We start from the raw sequence: 21,167 nt of genomic DNA on the forward strand, positions 1-21,167 counted from the left end.
CAGCCATGATCTTATTGAATGGCGGAGCAGGCTCGAGGGACCATATGGTCTACTCCTGTTCCTATTTCTTATGTTTTTATGTTATTAACAAGGAAAGTGCATCCCTGATGTTGCTGTATGTGTTGACAATGAACTCCACCATGACCCCTCCCATCTATTACACTTTCTGGATTAAGACCTCAGTGTCTCCACATAGGGGTAATATTGTTTTGAACACCCTTCTTTCATAGCAGGACCCATGAGAACTGAGCCTATAGATTCCTCAGCCATGTACAGCTGTCTCCATGACGTCCAGTGGGATCGGCTCACTCCACGTCATTTGCCATTCGTCCAGTTCCCTCATGCTCTACAAATCCTAGTACTACTGAATTACTTATTATTTAGAGAAAACAAATTACATTATCAGAAAATAAATTACATTAGCATATTAACCAGCTTTCCTATAGAGGCAGTCACCAAAGGGCCTGCAGAGTGTGCGCGGCACTCCCCTTTAATGGAAAAGGTTACTGCCCCCAATTGGGGCGAGGGGCAATTTCTAGCCTTAAGTTTCTTCATTTTACACTCGCAATGTACTCAGAGTATATCAGAGTATATTAGACGGAAAATTATGAGGCACAGCTGTTACCAGATAGCTGAGGCAGGCAGAAATGAGTAGTTTGTGAGGCTCAAGAGTGTCGAGTTTCAATAGCAATTTTTTCACGTGGGAATTACTTTTTCCAGTGATTTTTTTTGACTTGTGACCACACCACTGGGTGATTTTGACACCCCCCTCCACCCCACCATAATTGATAGCTTCTCAGAAGCAGGTATGGCATGTGTTACAATGTTACCTTCGTTCTATTATCATGAAGGAGGAGGTGGAGCACAAGATGGAGCAGTCAGGCAGCATTTAAGGATTTTCGGCTGCACCAGTGATTACCCTCTCTATTGAATATACAAGCACCTCAGATCATATGAGGAGCGGTCATATCCCTGCATTGCTCTTTATGGCTATGAAGGTGACAACTGCACTCAAATTTTATGGCACAGGCTCATTTTAGGCAGCCATGGGGATTCTACCTAGTATCAGCCAGCATGCAGTACAGGTATGCATTCATCAGATGATTGACACACTTTACAAAGGAGCTGGAGAGCTCATTGCCATTGGTATCATAGCAAGGTAACGGCGAGATTTAGGGTGATCCAGTTTTACAGAGTTGCTGGCTATCCCAAGGTCCAGAGGGCAATCAATAGTACTCACGTTGCTTTCTAACTCCTACAGAGAACCCCCTCAACTTGCTTGACAGGAAAAGCTTCTATTCCCTAAATGTGTATTGCGTCTGACAATATGCAGAGAATCCTACAAGTCAATTTGAGATATGTTGTGTCACAATGTATTCGTACCTTGAAATTTGGCCTCCCTTAACATTTTCGCAGAAGAAAATGATGTCAGCATCTGCTTTTGGGTGAAAAGGCTCAGCCTTTGCTCACTTTTTTTAGTTCACAAGATGTGGGATTTGCTGGCAAGTCCAGCATTTATTGCTCTTGAGAAGGTGGTGGTGAGCCGCCTTCTTGAACTGCTGCAGTCTGTATGGTGAAGGTACTCCAATAGTGCTGTTAGAGATGGAGTTCCAGGATTTTGACCCAGCGACAATGAAGGAACGGCGATATTGTCATGTATCTTACATTATTATATATAACTGTATCCCAACATGACTGTAATACGATATGACCTGTAACCACCAGTATACCTTACCACCGGGGGTGCACTTGCAAGAGACAGGTATATAAGCACAGGTCTCAGGCAAGTGCAGCATTTCAGAGCTGTGAAATAAAAGGTGCAGGTCCAGAGTGACCTTGACTTCACTACGTGCCTCGTGTGAATCTGTACTGAGGGGACAGGACTTTACAGATATATTTCCAAGTCAGGATGGTGTGTGAATTGGAGGGGAATTTGGAAGTGATGGTGTTCCCATGCACCTGCTGTCTTTGTCTTTCTAGGTGGTAGAGGTTGCAGGGTTGGAAGTGCTGTCGAAGAAGACTTGGTGAGTTGCTGCCATGCATCTTGTAGATGGTACACACTGCAGCCATGGTGCGCCAGTGGTGGAGGGAGTGAATGTTTAAGGCGGTGGATGGGGGATAATCAAGCGGCTACTTTGTCCTGGATGATGTGGAGCTTCTTGAGTGTTGTTGGAGCAGCACTCATCCAGGCAAGTGGAGAGTATTCCATTACACTCTTGACTTGTGCCATGTAGATGGTGGAAAGGCTTTGGGGAATCAAGAGGTGAGTCACTTAATGCAGAATACCCAGCCTTTGACTTGCTCTTGTGGCCACAGTATTTATGTGGCTGGTCCAATTCTTGATCAGTGGTGACCCCCAGGATGTTGATGGTGTGGGATTTGACAATAGCAATACCGTTGAATGTCATGGGGAGGTGGCTAGACTAGTTGGAGATCATCATTGCCTGGCACTTGTGTGGCGCAAATGTTACTTGCCACTTATCAGCTCAGCCTGCTTGTTGTCCAGGTCTTATTGCATGCGGGCACAAACTGCTTCATTATCTGAGGACTGCAAATGAAACTTAACATTGTGCAATCGTCAGCGAACATCCCCACTTCTGACCTTATGATGGAGGGAAGGTCATTGATGAAGCAGCTGAAGATGGTTGGGTCTAGGACACTGCCCTGCGGAATTCCTGCAGCCATGTCATGAGGCTGAGATTATTGGCGTCCAACAACCACAACAATCTTTTGTGCTAGATATGACTCCAGCCAGTGGAGATTTCCCCCCCCAATCCCTATTGTCTTCAATCTTGCTAAGGCTCCTTGATGCCACATTATCATGAGAGGTGGTTGGCTGGTCATGTTCTACAAAAGGGTCCTGAGACTGAGATAGCCCTCCTCTCATGGCAGCTTGCTTCTGGGCATCAAAGTGTCACTTCCTGCATTCTGGAGAGGAAGGCTGGAGGCCTAGTATGAATCGCCGTCCTGAGAGAAAGTTGTATCAGCCTTTATCAAGTATCAAATCCAGCCTTGTATTCAAGTGGGCCATGGATCGGAGTCCCTATTGATTGGTCTAATGGTAGTTATCAGTTCTTCAAAGCCCTGAGAGACAGCAGAATGCATCACGGCCACCACGCTCTGGAAGTCAGTACATAGGCTGCAGTCAGTGATTCTGTAAGAGTACAGGCACAGACTAGTCCCTGGCTGTTTCTTAGGTGTAAGTAAGAGATGTACGCCCCAACTCAATGTAACTCCATGATAGCACGTGAGTGCTGAGTTCAAATTTTTATTGGGTTCACCCTAGACACTGAATTGCAAATCTTAATTGAGTTACCATGCTGCTACTGAAAGGAGATATCCAAGTTTGAAGCAGGGGGAATCCAAAGAGTACAAACTGACTCATATGGCCAAAGCAGCACTGTTCATCTCTGTGGAGATGGGCCAGATTGCCCAGCCTTTCTAATCAATGAAGATCCTTGAGCAGTAGAAGCATAATTTAAGGAAGCAACGTTTGAGAGAAAGTTTTAACACTTACAAAAATAATTTAGAAATGACTTTTTTTCCAAATGCCATTTGTTTTATGCCACCTATTCAAATCAATTATTTGTTTTCTGTTTGTTTTCATTGAGAAATTCAAAGCAATAGCACTGACTGACTTTTATTATGCTTTCTTAAAGTTCATGGTTTCTTACGATTACAACCTCACTACAATTTCGCTTCTTGCCACTCCTCATATATCTGATACAGCGATTAAAACACTTGTCCAAGGCAAGAGGATTACCACGGTTAAAATTGAAGGTTTGACAAATTTTATAATTTCTTACTTGCATTAATATCTCTTACAAATTGCTTCTTTAACTATCGGAAAAAGAGCATCTTGGACTATAATTCTGCTGTTTTACCACAATAGGTAATAAACATATTGGTGATTTATCCTTCAAATTCTTCAGCAACGCTTGCCCAAACTTGAATCACATCTATGTGTCAGACTGCCCGAGGATTACAGATAGCAGTTTGAAAGCCATATCAACACTGAAAAACATAATTGTGTTCAATATTTCAGACTGTATAAGGTAATAATGTTTAAGAAATCGACATTTATTTATGTCCTGTCAATAACATACTAAATCCTGTCTTTCTATTCATAAAATGCTTTTAATCATAGTCTTTCATATATAGTTTTGTGTTAAAGTATAAGAGCCATGGGCACCTCTTAATATTTCAGAGTTTATATAGATTAGCCTTTCTAGCGCCATGACATTCTCGGAGTGCTTGCATTCTACTCGGAGCTCCGACATGGCAAGCGAGCCTCAGGTGGGCAGAGACAACGTTTCAAGGACACCCTCAAAGCCGCTTTAATAAAGTGCAACGTGCCCACTGGCACCTGGGAATCCCTGGCCCAGGACCACCCAAAGTGGAGAAAGAGCATCCGGGAGGGCGCTGAGCATGCGGAAATCAAACGCAGACAGCGGAAGGAGAGTGCGGCAATCCAGGCTCCCCATCTACCCTTTCCTTCAACCACTATCTGCCCCACCTGTGACAGAGACTGTAATTCCCACATTGGACTGTACAGCCACCTGAGAACTCACTTTTAGAGTGGAAGCAAGTCTTCCCTCGATTTCGAGGGACTGCCTATGATGATGATAATGATGATGACATTCTCGGAACTCTGAGTGTAACACTTGCATTTTTCATTGGATTGCTGACATTGCAAAATTAGCTAATCAACACATTTCCTGTGAGTTCCCCATGCAGGTTTGGACAAACAAGGAAGCTAGTTGGTTGCAGAGCCATTGAAAAGGGAGCTGGATAGTGTCTAGATGTTTCAGAGTTAATTTGTACAACATTGAGGAGAGAACACTGAGGACTGCATCATTTGGAGATACTGACCTAGAGGTGGTATGCAGCAAATAGAATTTGTCCTTTTTGCGGTTGTGGGGAATCTCCTGTTAGCAATGTGTAATGCATGGATGAAGGCAGAATGAGTTATCAATGAGAAAGATGGCCTCAGGGAAGTAAGGGTACCGAGTATTTGCTCACTCAAACTATATAGTCACAATATACATGCCACAAAGCATTTATCAACCTGGTGCAGCATCACTATGGCCCATTTACAAAACTCTCAGGTAATGGGACTAAAAGCTGACAAATCTCCAGGATCTGATGGCCTACATCCTAGGGTTTTAAAAGAGGTGACTGCAGAGATGGTGGATGCATTGATTTTGAACTTTCAGAATTTCCTAGATTCTAGAACAGTCCTCATGGATTGGAAGGTGGCAAAGTAAACCTGGTATTCAAGAAAGGAGGGAGAGAGAGAAAACAGGGAACTATAGGCCAGTTAGCTTGACATCAGTGGTAGGAAAATTGCTAGAATCTATTAATAAGGATGTGGTAACAGGGCACTTGGAAAATCATAATATGATTAGACAGAGTCAACACAGTTTTATGAAAGGAAAATTGTGTTTGATAAATCTGCTAGAGTTTTCTGAGGGTGTAACTAGCAGGGTAGATAAGGAGGAACCAGTGGATGTAGTATATTTAGATTTTAAGAAGGCATTTGATAAGGTACCACACAAGAGATTGTTACACAAGATTAGAGACCATTGGATTGGGGTTAATATATTAGCATGGATTGAGGATTGGTTAACGGACAGAAGATAGAGAGTAGGAATAAACGGATCATTTTCGGGATGGCAGGATGTAACTAGTTTCTTCCCTACTCATTCACTGGCTGACGATGTATGCGCTGCAGTATGCAATACGAAGGAGTGTTCTACTGTCTGTATTCTAACATACATTCCTTTCCAGTTTCTATTGATGTGTACAAAGAGACTGGCCCAGAGATCGATATTCATAATGTACCCAGGACTTTAAAGTACCCTATGTCACTCACTCCAACTGTGCAAGCACCAGCACAGATACATCCAATCCATGAGGTTCAATTAATGAATTGCAGGAGGGATCAGTGAGTGAATCAAAGAACACAAGTGAGGTTAAGGAAGTGTAGGTGGCAGTGGAGGAACAGGAACCTAACCATTCAGCTGCAAAACCCAAAGATTATAATCTCTCAGGGCCTGCATACAAAAAATCCTGCTAATCACTACCACTGTTTCGTGAAGTAATTGTTCCAAGTATCCTGCAATGTCTGGCATTAACTGCACCTCCTCTTGCTTCTCTGCTCGTTGAATAGTTCCCCATTCACATCTGTGCAGTGTGCCACAACATTCATCTTGATTTTAATTCTGGAGCTAAATTTGGGTAGGCGGGTAGTGAGTGTGCCAAAATGCAGAAAATTTGAGTCCCGGGCTATTTTAACTCCCAGGCCTCGTTTTAATTTGAGGTATGTTTCCCATGCTATTCAGTGATACAGTGGAAACCTGCCCTTTCTCAGGGAGAAATGTCCAGCGAGCTTCTGAGGTCTATTTAGAGCGAGAATCTGTTAAGACGAGGTTGAATTCCCTTCTGGCTGATTATGCAGCTTTATTGCTGGAAAAGGAAATTGCTCAGAAATGAGTTGCTCCTAGGTTTTCTGATGTCTCCCCAGAGGTCTACATAGATGAAGTGGGGGTTAGAAGGAAAGTTATATCTCCAGCCAATGAGAGGAGAATCTCTAAACATGATGTGCACCAACCCTGGAGAGAGATTGGAGAGATCATCAGCTCAGGAGCAACATTCCTAGAATGCAGTACAGGAAACGCTTCAATGACCTCACGAGTATCGCGGTGAGTACAGCTCTTCCTTTCTCCATATCTATCAGTAACCCATGTCAAGTGTCCTTTCCCCCCTCTCCAGCACTGGACAATTCCCCCTCTATCACACTTCACCTCTTCCTTGCTCACTTCACAGCAGCCACAAGCAGCATTCTCTTCTCACCAGGTAGTCTTTGCACAATCATCCACTTCTCCCATGGCTCCTTCCTTACTTCACACTCCAACATGTGCTTTCCATTCAACACCTCCTCATCTAGCTTCATTATCCTCTCAGCATCTGCACAACAAGCAGAAACTTCACACATCTGCACTCTCCCTTGTAGGAGACATTCACCGACTCTCACCCTCTCTTTCTTCAAGAAACAATGCGCACAACACAAGGAATAGGAATAGGACGGTGGAGGACAAGACAATATCATGAACCTCTTCGAGAACTGTAAATCAGTGACTTCTCCAGAGCTGTCAGAATAGGAGATTTCATGTTTGTGGGCTTATCTTTGACAATTACTTACAAGTCTTCATAAACCTCAGAAAAACACATAATGTGACATCAAGTTGCATTGTGGTGCCTGTCATCTGCTATTGTCTAGCCTTTCAGTACTATATTAATGCTTGTCTCTTTCCTCTAGGTCCTTCTCAGTAGCCACAGTCCACAGACGAAGACACCTCAGAGAAGGGCAGTCCTTCTGTGGAGGTACCATCACATGCTGCATCATTCTTCAGCACCAGCACAGAGACTGGCATCCCGGCTAGGTTAGAAAGTGAGTTAGAGGAGTGTGCATATGGTGATGTGCTTAGCATTAGTAAGCAGCAGCAGGTACTGGTGGTAGAGTGGTAGAGATAGTCCAGGAGACTGCTTACTGAAGGACATGGCCCTCTGCCAGCTCTGCTAAGGAGGACAGAGATGAGGACTTAAGGGGCCCAGCTATGAGAAGAAAATTGCTTGCTTCACACAAACAGTTATATCAGGTATTAGAAAGCCTACCAAGTATTTTGGCACCATGTGTAAAAGTGTGGAGGAGTCCGCTTCCAGCCTGTATGGTCATCTTACGCGGCATTAACATTCTGCAGGCTACCTTGAAGTGTGTGTCCATCTCCATGGATGCTGCAGTTGAGCCCTGTTGACATCTATTGTGAAAGCAATGTACTGGAATGCTCTGGCAAATGGCATTGGTGACCGTCTTAATACAGCTGTGCACTACAGAATAGTAGATGCAGGTGATGTCCCTTGCAGCCTGGAAGGATTCTGTGGCGAACAAGTTAAGGGTAAATTTGACAGTCACTGGCAAAGCATGGTCTCCTGGTCCAACAGGCAGTGGATCCTGCTGTGCTGCAATAGGCTGCATAGATCAGCAACTGCCTGCCTGGTGAAGCACATCATCCTCATGCACTGCTCTTCAGAGATATTTAAGAAATGGACTCTGGCCTATAGACCCCGTGGGCTGGGTAAGACTTGCTATGATCAGCTCTGCTCACCTGCTGTCTTTTAACAGGCCTAACCACTACTTATCCTGGTTGCTGAGGCAGCTGCTGCTGCTCCTCTTCCTCCAACTGTACTTCCATCAAAAGAAATAAAGCAAAAATAGTACCTATGATAAGTGTGAGTGATTAATCAGTGTAAATAAGGGGAAAAAAGTCTGAAATAAGAAAATCCCAAACTCAGAATTGCCTTGGAAAACCATTAACCATGTTAGCACACAAATCCTAATGATCTGACTGCCTGCATGTGAGAGTCCCTTTAAATACTATTTCCAATAATGTCAGTCAGTTTACTGAAGCCAATCCCATTAGGTTTTACTTAGTAGGTTTTACTTAGTAGGTTTGCCGTGGGTCTGAGCTACCCAATTAAAATTGCATGGGGGTCCTAATAACATCACAGGAACAACATAGTGGATGCATTGGTTTTGATCTGCCAAAATCCTAGATTCTAGAACAGTCCCAGCGGATTGGAATGTAGCAAATGTAACGCTGCTAGGAGGGAGAGAGAAAACAGGGAACTACAGGCCAGTTGACCTGACATCAGTTGTCGGGAAAATGCTGGAATACATTAAGGAAGTGATTAGGCAGAGTCAGCATGGCTTTATGAAAGGGAAATTGTGTTTGACAACCTTATTAGAGTTTTTTGAGGATGTAACTAGCAGGGTAGATAAAGGGGAACCAGTGGATGTAGTATATTTGGATTTTCAGTAGGCATTCGATAAGGTACCACACAAGAGGTTGTTACACAAGATTGGGGACTATAGGATTGGAGATAATGTATTAGCATGGATAGAGGATTGGTTAACGGACATAAAACAGAGAGTAGGAATAAGCGGGTCTTTTTCAGGTTGGCAGGTTGTAACTATGGGGTGCCGCAAGGATCAGTGCTTGGCCTCAGCTATTTACAATCTATATTAATGACCTAGATGAAGGGACCGAGTGATATATCCAAGTTTGTTGACGATACAAAGCTAGGTAGGACAGTAAGCTGTGAGGAGAATACAAAGAGTCCTGCAAAGGGATATAAATAGACTAAGTGAGTGGGCAGTAAGGTGGCAGATGGAGTATAATGTAGGAAATGTGATGTTATTCATTTTTGTAGGAAGAATAGAAAAACAGAATATTTTTTAAATGGTGAGAAACTTTTAAATGTTGGTGTTCAGAGAGATTTGAGAGTCCTTGTGCAAGGAACACAGAAAGCTAGCATGCACGTTCAGCAAGCAATAAGGAAGGCAAATGGCAGCTTGGCCTTTATTGCCAAGGCGGTTGAAAGTCCTGCTGCAATTGTACAACGATTTGGTGAGACCACACCTGGAGTACAGTGCACAGTTTTGGTCTCCTTATTTATGGAAGGATATACTTGCCTTGGAGACGGTACAACAAAGTTTCACTAGATTGATTCCTGGGATGAGAGGGCTGTCCTGTGATGAAAGATTGTATAGAATGGGCCTATACTCTCTGGAGATTAGAAGAATGAATTGAAATAATTCAAGAATTGAAATATACAAGATTCTGAAGGGGATTGACAGGGTACATGCTGAGAGGTTGTTTCCCCAGACTGGAATGTCTAGAACTAGGGGGTACAGTCTCATGATAAGGGGTAGTCCATTTAAGACTGAGGTGAGGAGCAATTTCTTCACTCAGAGGGTTGTGAATCTTTGGAATTCTCTTGCCCCAGAGGGCTGTGGATGCTGAGTCTTTGAGTATATTGAAGGCCGTGATAGATAGATTTTTGGACTCTAGGGAAATCATGGGATATGGAGATCAGGGTGGAAAGTTGAGTTGAGGTCGATGAGCAGCCATGATCTTATTGAATGGCAGAGCAGGCTCGAGGAGCCGTGTGGCCTACTCCTGCTCCTATTTCTTATGATCTTAAAAGAGACCCAGCCTGTTCATCTTTTCTTGATAGTATAATAGTATACCCTCAAATTTCTGATACCATCCTTGTAAATCTTCTTTGCACCCTCTCCAGTGCTTCTATATCATTTTTATAATATGACAACTAGAATTGTATGCAGGACTCCAAGTGTTGTCTAACCAAGGTTCGATACAAGTTTAGCATAACTTCACTACTTTTTAATTCTATTCCTCTAGAAATAAACCGTAGTGATTGGTTTTCTTTTTTCATGGTCTCGTTAACCTGTGCCGCTACTTTTAGTGATTTGTGTATTTGTATTCAGAGATCCCTTTGCTCTCTACCCCATCCAGACTCACACCCTCCAAATAATAAATGATCTCCCTATTCCTCCTAACAAAATATAATCTCACATTTATCTGTGTTGCCAATTATATGCCCATTCTGCAAGTTTATTAAAGTTTTCCTGTAATTTGTTGCAATCCTCCTCAATATTGACTGACCCCGCCCACCCCCCCACCACGGCCAATTTGGTGTCATCCACAAATTTAGAAATTATGTTTTTGATTCCAAGTTTCAATCGTTAATATAAATTGTGAACAACAGTGGTCCCAGCACTGATCCTTGTGGAACACCACTTCCCTCCTTTTGCCACTCTGAATAGCTACCCTTCACCCCGAGTCTCTGCTTTCTGTGTTGAAGCCAGCTAGCTATCCATTGTGATACTTATCCCTAACTCTGCATTCTCTGACCTTATTCATTCGTCTATTATGGGCTACCTTATTGAAAGCTTTTTGCAAATCTAGATAAATTACATCTACTACATTACCCTTGTCTACTCTCTCTGTTACCGTTTTAAAAGTGGGAACACCACTGTGGTCGGTATTAGGACCTCTGCTCTTTTTGATATATAATGACCTGGGCTTGGGTATACAGAACATAATTTCAAAGGTTGCAGATGATACCAAACTCAGAAATGTAGTAAACAATGAGAAGAACATAGACAGATTGGTGAAATGGGCAGACCACATGGCAGATTAAATTTAATGCGGAGAAGTGTGAAGTGATACATTTTGGTAGGAAGAATGATGAGATGCAATGTGAACTAAATGGTAACATTTTATAGGGGATGCAGGAACAGAGAGACTTGGGGATGTATGTACACAAATCTTTGAAGGTGGCAGGATAAGTTGAGAAAGCTGTTTAAAAAAGCATATGGTATCCTTGGCTTTATTAATAGAGGAATAGAGTACAAAATCAAGGGAGTTATCCTAAATTTTTATAAAACACTGGTTAGACCTCAGGTGGAGTATTGTGTTCAAATCTGGGCACCAAATTTTAGGAAGTATGACAAGGCCTTGGAGAGGGTACATAAGAGAAACTGAAGTTCTCCTTAGAACAGAGAAGGTTAAGAGGAGACTGGATAGAGTTCAAAATCATGACTGGCTTTGATAGAGTAACTAAGGAGAAACTATTTCCAGTGGCAGAAGGCACAGTAATCAGAGTACACAGATTTAAGATGAATGGCAAAAGAACCAGAGGGAACATTTTTTTGCACAGCGAATCTGGATTGCATTACCTGAAAAGGTGGTGGAAGCAGATTCAATGAAGTATCATTCAAAAAAGAGAATTGGATAAATACTTAAAGGGGAAAAAATTACAAGGCTATGGGGAAAGAGCAGGGGAATGGGATTAATTGGATGACTCTACTAACGAACCGGCACAGACACGATGGGTTGAACTCCTTCTGTGCTGTATCATTCTATGATTCTATTCACATGATGCTCATGTGCTATTGGTGAGGACCATTGTAAGATCTACCCTAGCAATTCAGAGAAAATTATAAAAAATGAATGCATTTCCTTATTTTGTAATTGTTATTACTGTAGTCATTCCAACATGCTTACCAACTGCAATGTGATTCATGTCAAAAGCTCACAGCAGAATGAAGATATTAATAGGTGACAAATTGGAGCAGCATATCTCCAATTTCTCAATAGCCTCACTTATGTTAGCGCACATTTGTAAAAGCAACCCTCTTAATTCTTAGACTATTACAAGCAATTTTAGAACGCATCAGGGGCAAAATTTCCCTGCGCCACAATTTGGGGTGGTAACCATCTGGGGCCAAGACTTCCTGTGCTTGGCACAAAAGTCCCGCCCCGCCGCTGAATTCGGCTTACCGCCCTTCAAAGGAAGCGGAGCGCAATCTCGCGCGCTCCATTTCCTTTGGGGGGGTGTTTCCAGGATGCTACTGGGGTGATGAGTCAAGCGCTACGTCGAAGCTCCGTGTAGCGCTAACGCACTTCAAAGCCCCTCTTTTTCGCTTAAAGGGGAAGGCCGCTGCGCACTCTGCAAGGCTTCTGATGGCCTCCACAAGGCCACCAGGGCAGCGTTAGACCAGGCCTCCAGCCTGGTAGCCAAAACGGAGTGCCAGGCTGCACAATGGCAGTCCGGACAACGCTAGGGCCACCACCGTGGAGCCGACCTGAGAGTCGGCAGTCCAAAAAAGATGGCGGCCCAGGGCTCTGGCGCCCTCCCCTTTAACTAGCACCCCGAGAGTGGATGTCGGTCAGCTTCACGATCCGCTTTGACAAAATCGTTCGCGCCTGCTTTGTGGGGCAATTTTCCTCGCGGAGCGGTAAAGGGTCAGCGCGGGGCGGTGAGGGGTTGCTGGGCACGTGGATGACATCGCCAGTTGTGTGGCAGCCTGGGTCGCGAACTGCGCGGCGCTGCTGAGGAAGTGCCTCCACAAACTCACCGGGCAATTTCCTGGGAGATGGTAGAGCACCTCCCCCGCACACACCCAGGGTGGATAGTCTCCTCCACCCCATTAGTGTATAAGGAGGCGTTAATGGGCCAAAAAGGAGCAATTCCGCCCCCTTTGTTTATAATAACTTGTTCTTTTTTCCCTCCAGACTTACTTAATTTTGCAACATTTATAAGCCTGATATAGCTTTATGCTTTGTATTCTTTTTAATTTGCAAATAAAACTTGTGTGATATACTGACAAAATGCTACATATGCTACTATTTTCTCTTTACAATAGAAATTCATAGCTTTAAAAAAAATTCAAGTACTACTTAGAAATTTGGATGAATTTAGTTCATTCCTGTAAATGATATCCATAATGTAGTCTAGAGTGAAGAAATCATGAAACACTGCTGCCAGTCTGGAACCCTGCTTTATGCAAGCATGGGCACAGAATCAGGGCTACAATGTTTTGGGCCCATCTCCATCTTGCACTTGGGTCCAGCAGAGCTCTGCACTAGTAATTTTCTTTCTGTAAGAAAGGCTTGCATTTATATAGTGCCTCACACGACCCCAGGATGTCACAAAACACTTTACAGCCAAAGAAGTGTAATGTAGGAAATGTGGTGGTCAATTTGCACGCAGCAAGCTCCCACAATCAGCAATGTGATAATTAACAGATAATCTTTTATGATGTTGGTCAAGGGATAAATATTGGCTAGGACACAGGGGAGAGAACACTCCTTTTCTTCAAAATAGTGCCATGGGATCTTTTACGTCTACTTGAGAGTCAGATGTCATTTAAGTGCAGAAATGATACATGTCCAAAATACACATACAGGGTTGGATTTTGCCAGCGCTCAGAGGGTAGGTTTGGAGGTGGGTCTGTTGTCAAAATCTAAAAGATTCACAGCGGAGTGGTATCCTGCTCTGAACCCGCCTCCGTGTAAGTTTCCCAAGTGCCAGGTCTGCCTGCACTTTACAGACCCGGCACTAAGAGGCGAGTGAACCAATTGAATTAGTTAAGAAGATGTTTAAATGTAGTTGAACAGCATTTTACCACCTACGAACCATTTTTCCAACTTTTTCACAAGGTTCATGTCGCTCGGGAATCACGGTAGGTAAGTAGGTTAGGTGTTCAGCAACTCTCCATTGCTTTGAATAGGTGACAGCTACAAAATTGGTATAAAAGCTACAATTTCACAGCTGTTCACTTTCCAATCTTAGAAGCTGGAGCCTTCAGGATTTGGAGGAGATTTTCAACCTTATGCATTTTGGAAGTGTTTGGAGTAAATTCTCTATTCACTGTCACCTCCTTGGAACAACACATCTCACCATTAACAGATTGCTTCTGTCATCTCAACTTCAACTGCCATCTTTTCCAGCAGCATTGGTGCCCTTGAAAAAAAACAACTTAACTTGGTCCTCAGAATCCCACCACGATCAGCCCCAACATTACCAGGCACACCAACATCACCAGGGCACACCAACAGCACCAACAATACCAACCTTCTCCACAATCACCTGATGCTGCACAGGACACAGGTCATCAGCACCTGTCCACATTGCTGCCAGGGATGGCCTAACTATGGCCAGATTTACTTCAGTTGACGCTGCACACCCTGGCTGCCACATGATGCACCAGGTTGGCACCACCCCACACCAGCACCATAAAGCAACCCTGCAATGCCTAAGCCATTCCTTTTACACTCATCACCATTGCAGGAGATGCCTTTACGTCTCAACATTCATACAACTCATTAAGCCACTTCCAAAGGTGCACACAAATCTGTCCAAGAAGGTAAAGAGTTCAAAATAAAAATAAAGATTTCAATGTTGGACAACGCATTAGCAGAAACTATATGAACCCAAGTGCCTACACTTGTATGTTAGTTGGTATGATTGGACAAGGATGAGGGGAAGTGTGAGGAGTGGCTAGTGAGATGGGGATGTGATAATGTAGATAGAGAGAGGGATGGATGGAGGTGCAAGGTAAGTTGGTGCGAGTAAGGATGTGCAGAAGTAGGGTAGTGAAAGCAGAGTGATGGGGATGTGATGAGTGGCACAGCAGGATGAGGTTGAATGTGGCATTGCAGTAATGCTTCATGATCTACTGAGATCATTCAAAGGTTTGCGCCACTGCAGCCAGGTCCTCCTGACAACCCTCTTCTCAATTTTTTTCGCCGCCATGCTCCACCTCACAGTCAACAAGCTCCCTGCTGGAGTGGAACTAAACTACAGAACCAGTGGGAACCTGTTCAACCTACGCCATCTCCAGGCCAGATCCAAGACCACCCCAACCTCTGTTGTCAAACTACAGTACACGGACGATGCCTCCGTCTGCGCACATACAGAGGCTGCACTCCAGTCGACGTATTTGCTGAGGCGTACAAAAGCATGGGCCTTACGCTAAACATCCTTAAGACAAAAGATCCTCCACCAGCCTGTCCTCACTGCACAGCACTGCCCCCCAGTTATCAAGATCCACGGCGCGGCCCTGGACCACATCCCATATCTTGGGAGCCTCCTATCAACAAGAGCAGGCATCGACGACAAGATCCAACACCGCCTCCAGTGCGCCAGTGCAGCCTTCGGCCGCCTGAGGAAAAGAGTGTTTGAAGACCAGGCCCTTAAAACTGCCACCAAGCTCATGGTCTACAGGGTTGTAGTAATACCTGCCCTCCTGTATGGCTCAGAGACATGGACCATGTACAGTAGACACCTCAAGTTGCTGGAGAAATATCACCAACGATGTCTCGGCAAGATTCTACAAATCCCCTGGGAGGACAGGCACACCAACATCAGCATCCTCATTCAGGCTAACATCCCCAGCATTGAAGCACTGACCACACTTGATCAGCTCCGCTGGGCAGGCCACATAGTCCGCATGCCAGACACGAGACTTCCAAGACAAGTGTTCTATTCGGAGCTCCTTCATGGCAAACAAGTCAAAGGTGGGCAGCGGAAATGCTACAAGGACACCCTCAAAGCCTCCTTGATAAAGTGCGACATCCCCACTGACACCCGGGAGTCCCTAGCCCAAGACCGCCCTAAGTGGAGAGGGCGCTGAGCACCTTGAGTCCCAATGCTGAGAGCATGCAGAAATCAAGCGCAGACAGCGGCAAACCAGTCCCACCCACTCCTTCCCTCAACGACTATCTGTCCACCTGTGACAGAGTCTGTGGCTCTCGTATTGGACTGTTCAGCCCACCAAAGAACTCACTTCAGGAGTGGAAGCAAGTCTTCCTCGATTTCGAGGAACTGTCTATGATGATGACAACATCCCTGCTTATGCTCCCCTGTACAATGTGCAACCAGGCTGCGTTGGTGTCCTGTGGAGGTCTCTTCCACTCATTGGAAGGGAAGAGAACCTCCCTCCATGCTCTGACTCCCTCCATAAGCATATGGAGGGAATCATGGAAGAGTCTAGGTGCAGCCGTGCACCTTTGTGCAACGCTGGTCAGTGTTTGCAGTACCTCAATCCTGTAGAACATTGACAGCACAGCTGTCAAAATGAATGTGGGCATGGTCCCTTTAAGGAAACCGGCTGATGGTGCATCAATTGACTCGCTTCCTTTTAATTGGCCGGGAACCTCACAGGGCAGGCTTAACAAGCCCAATCAGGGCAAAATCACTTCAACAGAGCGCAATGGAACCGGGAGCAGGGTTGCAGTCCGCCACCAATCTGAGCCGTACTTAGCCCGCCTCACTAGGCGAAATCGCGACCACAATGTCTACGAACCTATATGATCAGTTTCAAAACAGAATCTGAATGCTATCAATAATTTTCTTTTTTTTCTTATGGCATTCTAATTCCTGGAACAATGGTACTGCTGATTTTTGTGTAATAATTGTAATAAAGAGACTGGTAAAATTCTCAAATTGAGATCTTCTGTCCACACCACAACCAACCCCCCCACCCCACCCCACCAAGACATGGTAAAAAGGCAATTCAACAGATCTACTACCCTATAAGTTATAGCATTACTAGAAGCCTATGAGAAGGTCATGTCCCTGCCCCATCATGTCGTGAATAGTGGATTATATGAAAATAATCTAATGGCGGGGGGGTGGGGGGCAGAGCATAAAGTGGAAGTGAAGAAACAGGGATAAAAATACAATAGATGATACAAGGGAAACTTACTCAAAAGTTGTAAACAACAGATTTTTAAAACATGTTCTTCATTATTTCTTTACTGGGGAATGGGGAATGTTAATTATTTATTTCCTTCCATGTGTGAAGCACCTGTTCTGCTGCTTCCTGCTTCAGAAACAGCAAGAAGAAAATGGCCCCAATTGGCAAGTTTTCCTTGAAAAAAAAACAGTCTAAGTTTTTAAGATAGTTTATTTTTGTACAAATACTTGAGGATATTATGAAGACTAATTAATTATTTCAAGTTGCGTTAATTTGTAAAATCATGAACTTAGAAGAATTATATTTTGCTTCACCAGGCTCGCCACCTCAGAAGCACAATGTCCTAAGGCTAGGGCCATTGCTGCTGTACATTCACACCATTCCCACCACCCTAATTTTTCTGATAATCATGTCATAATAAACTCAATTTTTTTCATCTCTTCTTACAGCTTGATATGGTTATTTAAAAATGTTTACAAACAAATGTGAATACTATGGGACCAAAACCACATAGGCTAGCAATCTCAGGAGTTGCGCTGGAATGCGTCTGCCAGCGACTTCCAACTGAGTATGCATGGTCAGTGGTAGGTCACCCAATTTCTCCCATATTCACCAGAACTGTCGCTGGCTACCCATTCCCTGCCTACTGCATGCCAATGCCAGCGTAGAGGTGAAGCATGGGTTCTTGGCCATAGCCCTTCTATCCGCCTCTCTTACCATCCTTTACCAGGTGAAATTTGATCAGGATCCCTATGATTAGACATAGGAAGGCCCAAAGTCTTCTAATGGAGAGAGAGGGCTTAGTACTGGTTCCCTATCACTCATTTCACCGCAATCTCTCACCTACTGAAGTCCTCAGTCTCGGCTGATGCCTTTAATAGAAGTAAGCTGGAGCAGCGGGTGGAAGTCCTGCCCAACCCTATTGGGGAAGATTAAGGTAAATCCAGTCCAGTCTCAACTCTGGATTGTAATTGTGATGTTTAGCTGCTAACCTAACCTGTGCCTTCAAAGACACTCCTCTAAATAAGCAAATCTAAGAAATTATTACTACTTACAGTCTGCGGAGGGAAGTTTATAGCTGCTTGTAAATTTCAGGCTCTTCAGGTCTTAAGCTTTTTTTTAAAGATTGTTTTGCACCAATAGTAATTTGCAATGTGTGATGGATACTTCTATATAAATAGTAGATGTATATGTATATGAAAAACATAAATATGTTTTGTGTTGCAGTATCACTGATGTTGGCGTAAGATACCTTGCGGAAGGATCTTCAGGTTCGAAGCTCAGAGAATTAAATCTGAGCAACTGCATGTATATTACTGATTTATCTATGCTGAAAATCGTACAGAAGTAAGAATATACAATATTTTGGTTATCAATATGAATAAGCAACTCATGTTTCCAATTACCTTTACAGCAAATTGATAACTGTGAGCATTAAACATGTATGATTTGCAAGAACTCAATTTTTACATGCAAAAGCTAAGAAACCAGTCAATAATTGTATTACAATCATTTTATAACAACATTTTAGGGACTCTATTATGGCTTGAAAAATAATGGACCTGAATTGCGGTTGGAAGCATCCCGCGGGCGAATGCCTCCGATCTGCAAGAAAAGTACACACCTACTTGGTGCCTCTGTAGCTTCGGACTCTTGCGGTCCTGGGCCTTCAGTCATATGCCTGCATAAAAGCCCACATATCCTAGGAGCTCATGTGGTTTGCATGTGTCCCTAGGATCACGTGGGCCAGCCCAACCAATCAAAAAGGGGGATTCCCATTATGCTTATGGGGATTTTATTTATCTACAGAATCCCCATAAGCATAATAGGAATGACATAAAAAAGACACTTTCACACAAGTTAAATAAAAATAAATCACCACATATTTAAAATTAATTAAAATACAATTAATTAAACATTTAAAACAAAAATATATTTTGAATAATAAATTTAAACATTTTTAAAGGGGCCAAAAATTACATAAACTAATTTGAAAGGTTTTTGAATGTTTAAATGATTTTTAAAAATGTATTTTAATATTTAATATTTATTTAAACCCATACGCTGGTAAAAGAAGGCCTTACATCTGCTTTTGCCATAAAATGCCGTAAAAGGCAAATCGTCTAACTCTGTGCCAGCGGAAGATCTGTCAAGCTGAAACTCGACAAATTGCAAGTTCATAGGTCCTATAAAATCCAGGCCATTATCTTATCAGAACCAGGATAATATCATTGGTTTTGATATCCTTGTCATTGCACATAGTGTAAGTGACACTGATATAAAAGTTGTATACCTGTTCCTGGCATCATTTGATACTGGTAGAAATGCTCCCTGTTTGCAGTCTGCAGCCAGGAAAAGCCACTTAGGGTTATATCTGGACTTAGGAGTAATATTTTGAGTTTTTTCTGTTTTGGTGACATACTGAGATGGACTTGCATCTGAGCCTGGGGGCTGATCAGGCTCATGAGAAATGTTTACCCCTACCCATATTAAAGGATTCTTATTCATCAATATGGTCTTCCTTACGGAGATTCTTTTGTTCGCCATATTAATGGAAGAGGACGAAAACAGCAGGGAGGAGGGGAACGTGATGCACATCTGAGGAGATAAACCCCAACTGGTATTACTCTACATAGAGTCTGTAGACCATGTAGATCTTATCAAGGTCTAAGTGAAGAGCTCTGCATGGGAAGAATAGGTTCACTAAAGAGGTGGTAATTGCTCATAAAAAACCTGCAGTCAAGGTCATCCCAAGACGAGTCGACTGGCCTCCTTCTGTACTGTATCATCTATGATTCTATGATCTGCCCAAGCAGCTCTGCCAGTGGCTGTGAAAGTCACTACTAAACTCAGGCCTAGAAATTCCAGAATGCCACAAAAGCTGCCAGTGCCATTGCGGGCCGGTGTTAACGGCCGTTGAAAATGGTGACACTGGCAGGACTGAAAAATTGGCGCTGAGACTAATTAACATTAGCCCAGTGCTAAACCTACTGTGCAATGGCGTCCTGGTGGTGTTCGTGGCTGTAGCCTCATTGCAGCAAGAACAGCTTGCTCTGAAAGCGACATCAGTAGGATAGGCAAAGGCGCACACAAGACAGTCACTAAAATCTGAAATAAAAGCAGAAAATGCTGGAGACGAGACGTGAAGTCTCTTTCTCTCTCCATGGATGCTATCTGACCTTAGTATTTCCAGAATTTACGTCTTCTCACAGACCATCTTTGGCCTTGCAAGCGTCCAGTGGCACTCACTGCACACTTAAATTTTATTTTAATAAAATAAAAAAGAATCCAGTCCAAAATCTAAAATGCTAACTTAACTGAAAAAATGTGTGTGTCCCTTTAAGAAGTGCTGACAGCGTTTGTCAGTCTGCTGAACGCTCACTTTTCAGAGCCGCTTAGGACCCAGCGCTGAACTCCGTGCTCAGGTCGAAGTTCGCAGACATAGCGTCAAGTCGGCATTGCATGCCGACTAACGCTCTTTCCATTTATATCTCCAGGGCCAGCAGCGCTAAGGCCCTCACCAAAATGGCGGCCACCAACTCCCACGCCAGAAAAGGAGCTAGAGTGGCGGCTGCCATTTTTCGACCGGATCGTGGCGAAAACGCATGGGGATAAATGGCCCAATTTCTAGGCCTTTCTACTCAACTTTATTCTGTTCTATGATAGCTGCAGTAATGTTTAGGCATAAGACCAGGTTCTGCATGTGGGTGGCAGGCACTTTGCCGAAGATTAGGTTGTCATGGCTTTCTAGAGACAAATATTTTCTGGCCTGGATGTCCACAACATCTCGAGCAGCAAGAAAAATATTTTTTCACTTAACAAGCTCATTAATTTTGATCTTAGGGAACTTGCTTCCACTTGCACTTTTTGAACGTAGAAATAACCAGTATCACCTGTACTTTAATAGAAAGTCTATTAAGGGTCAATGAATGTCATATTTTCTTTCTTTTATACCTCTTAAATCTTGTGATTATTCTGGCAAGTTCCAAGATCAATAGTGCAAGCTGTGACATCTCCTGATTCCGGATAGTTCTATCTGGACAAATTTGCCTCCAACAACTTGCATTGAACATTGGGAGTTGACATAGGTGATCTGCAATCCTTTTGGATGACTTGTTGTAGTACGTCCATTACTACTGCAGCTGAGATCAACTAAATTTGAAAGCAGGAACTTTCCCTTTCAGTACCACATCACTTGGAACATTTGTCCACCGGGCCCTGAAGGAACTCAATTTAGATTCATTAATAGGCTTTA

The 21,167-nt window shown here is 43.5% G+C and overlaps 1 protein-coding gene across 4 annotated transcripts in view; it reads left to right on the forward strand.

The window, feature by feature from the left end:
- Positions 1-21,167, forward strand: part of fbxl13 (F-box and leucine-rich repeat protein 13) — a 491,421-nt gene that overhangs the window by 412,205 nt on the left and 58,049 nt on the right. For all 4 annotated transcript variants that reach the window (XM_070897338.1, XM_070897339.1, XM_070897341.1 and 1 more), the window contains 3 exons: positions 3,660-3,780; positions 3,893-4,055; positions 18,140-18,259. In XM_070897338.1, the coding sequence (XP_070753439.1) occupies positions 3,660-3,780; positions 3,893-4,055; positions 18,140-18,259 (404 nt within the window). The remainder of the gene's footprint in view (positions 1-3,659; positions 3,781-3,892; positions 4,056-18,139; positions 18,260-21,167) is intronic.

This window comes from Pristiophorus japonicus, chromosome 13 (assembly GCF_044704955.1).
Source record: "Pristiophorus japonicus isolate sPriJap1 chromosome 13, sPriJap1.hap1, whole genome shotgun sequence".
Lineage (NCBI taxonomy): Eukaryota > Metazoa > Chordata > Chondrichthyes > Pristiophoridae > Pristiophorus > Pristiophorus japonicus.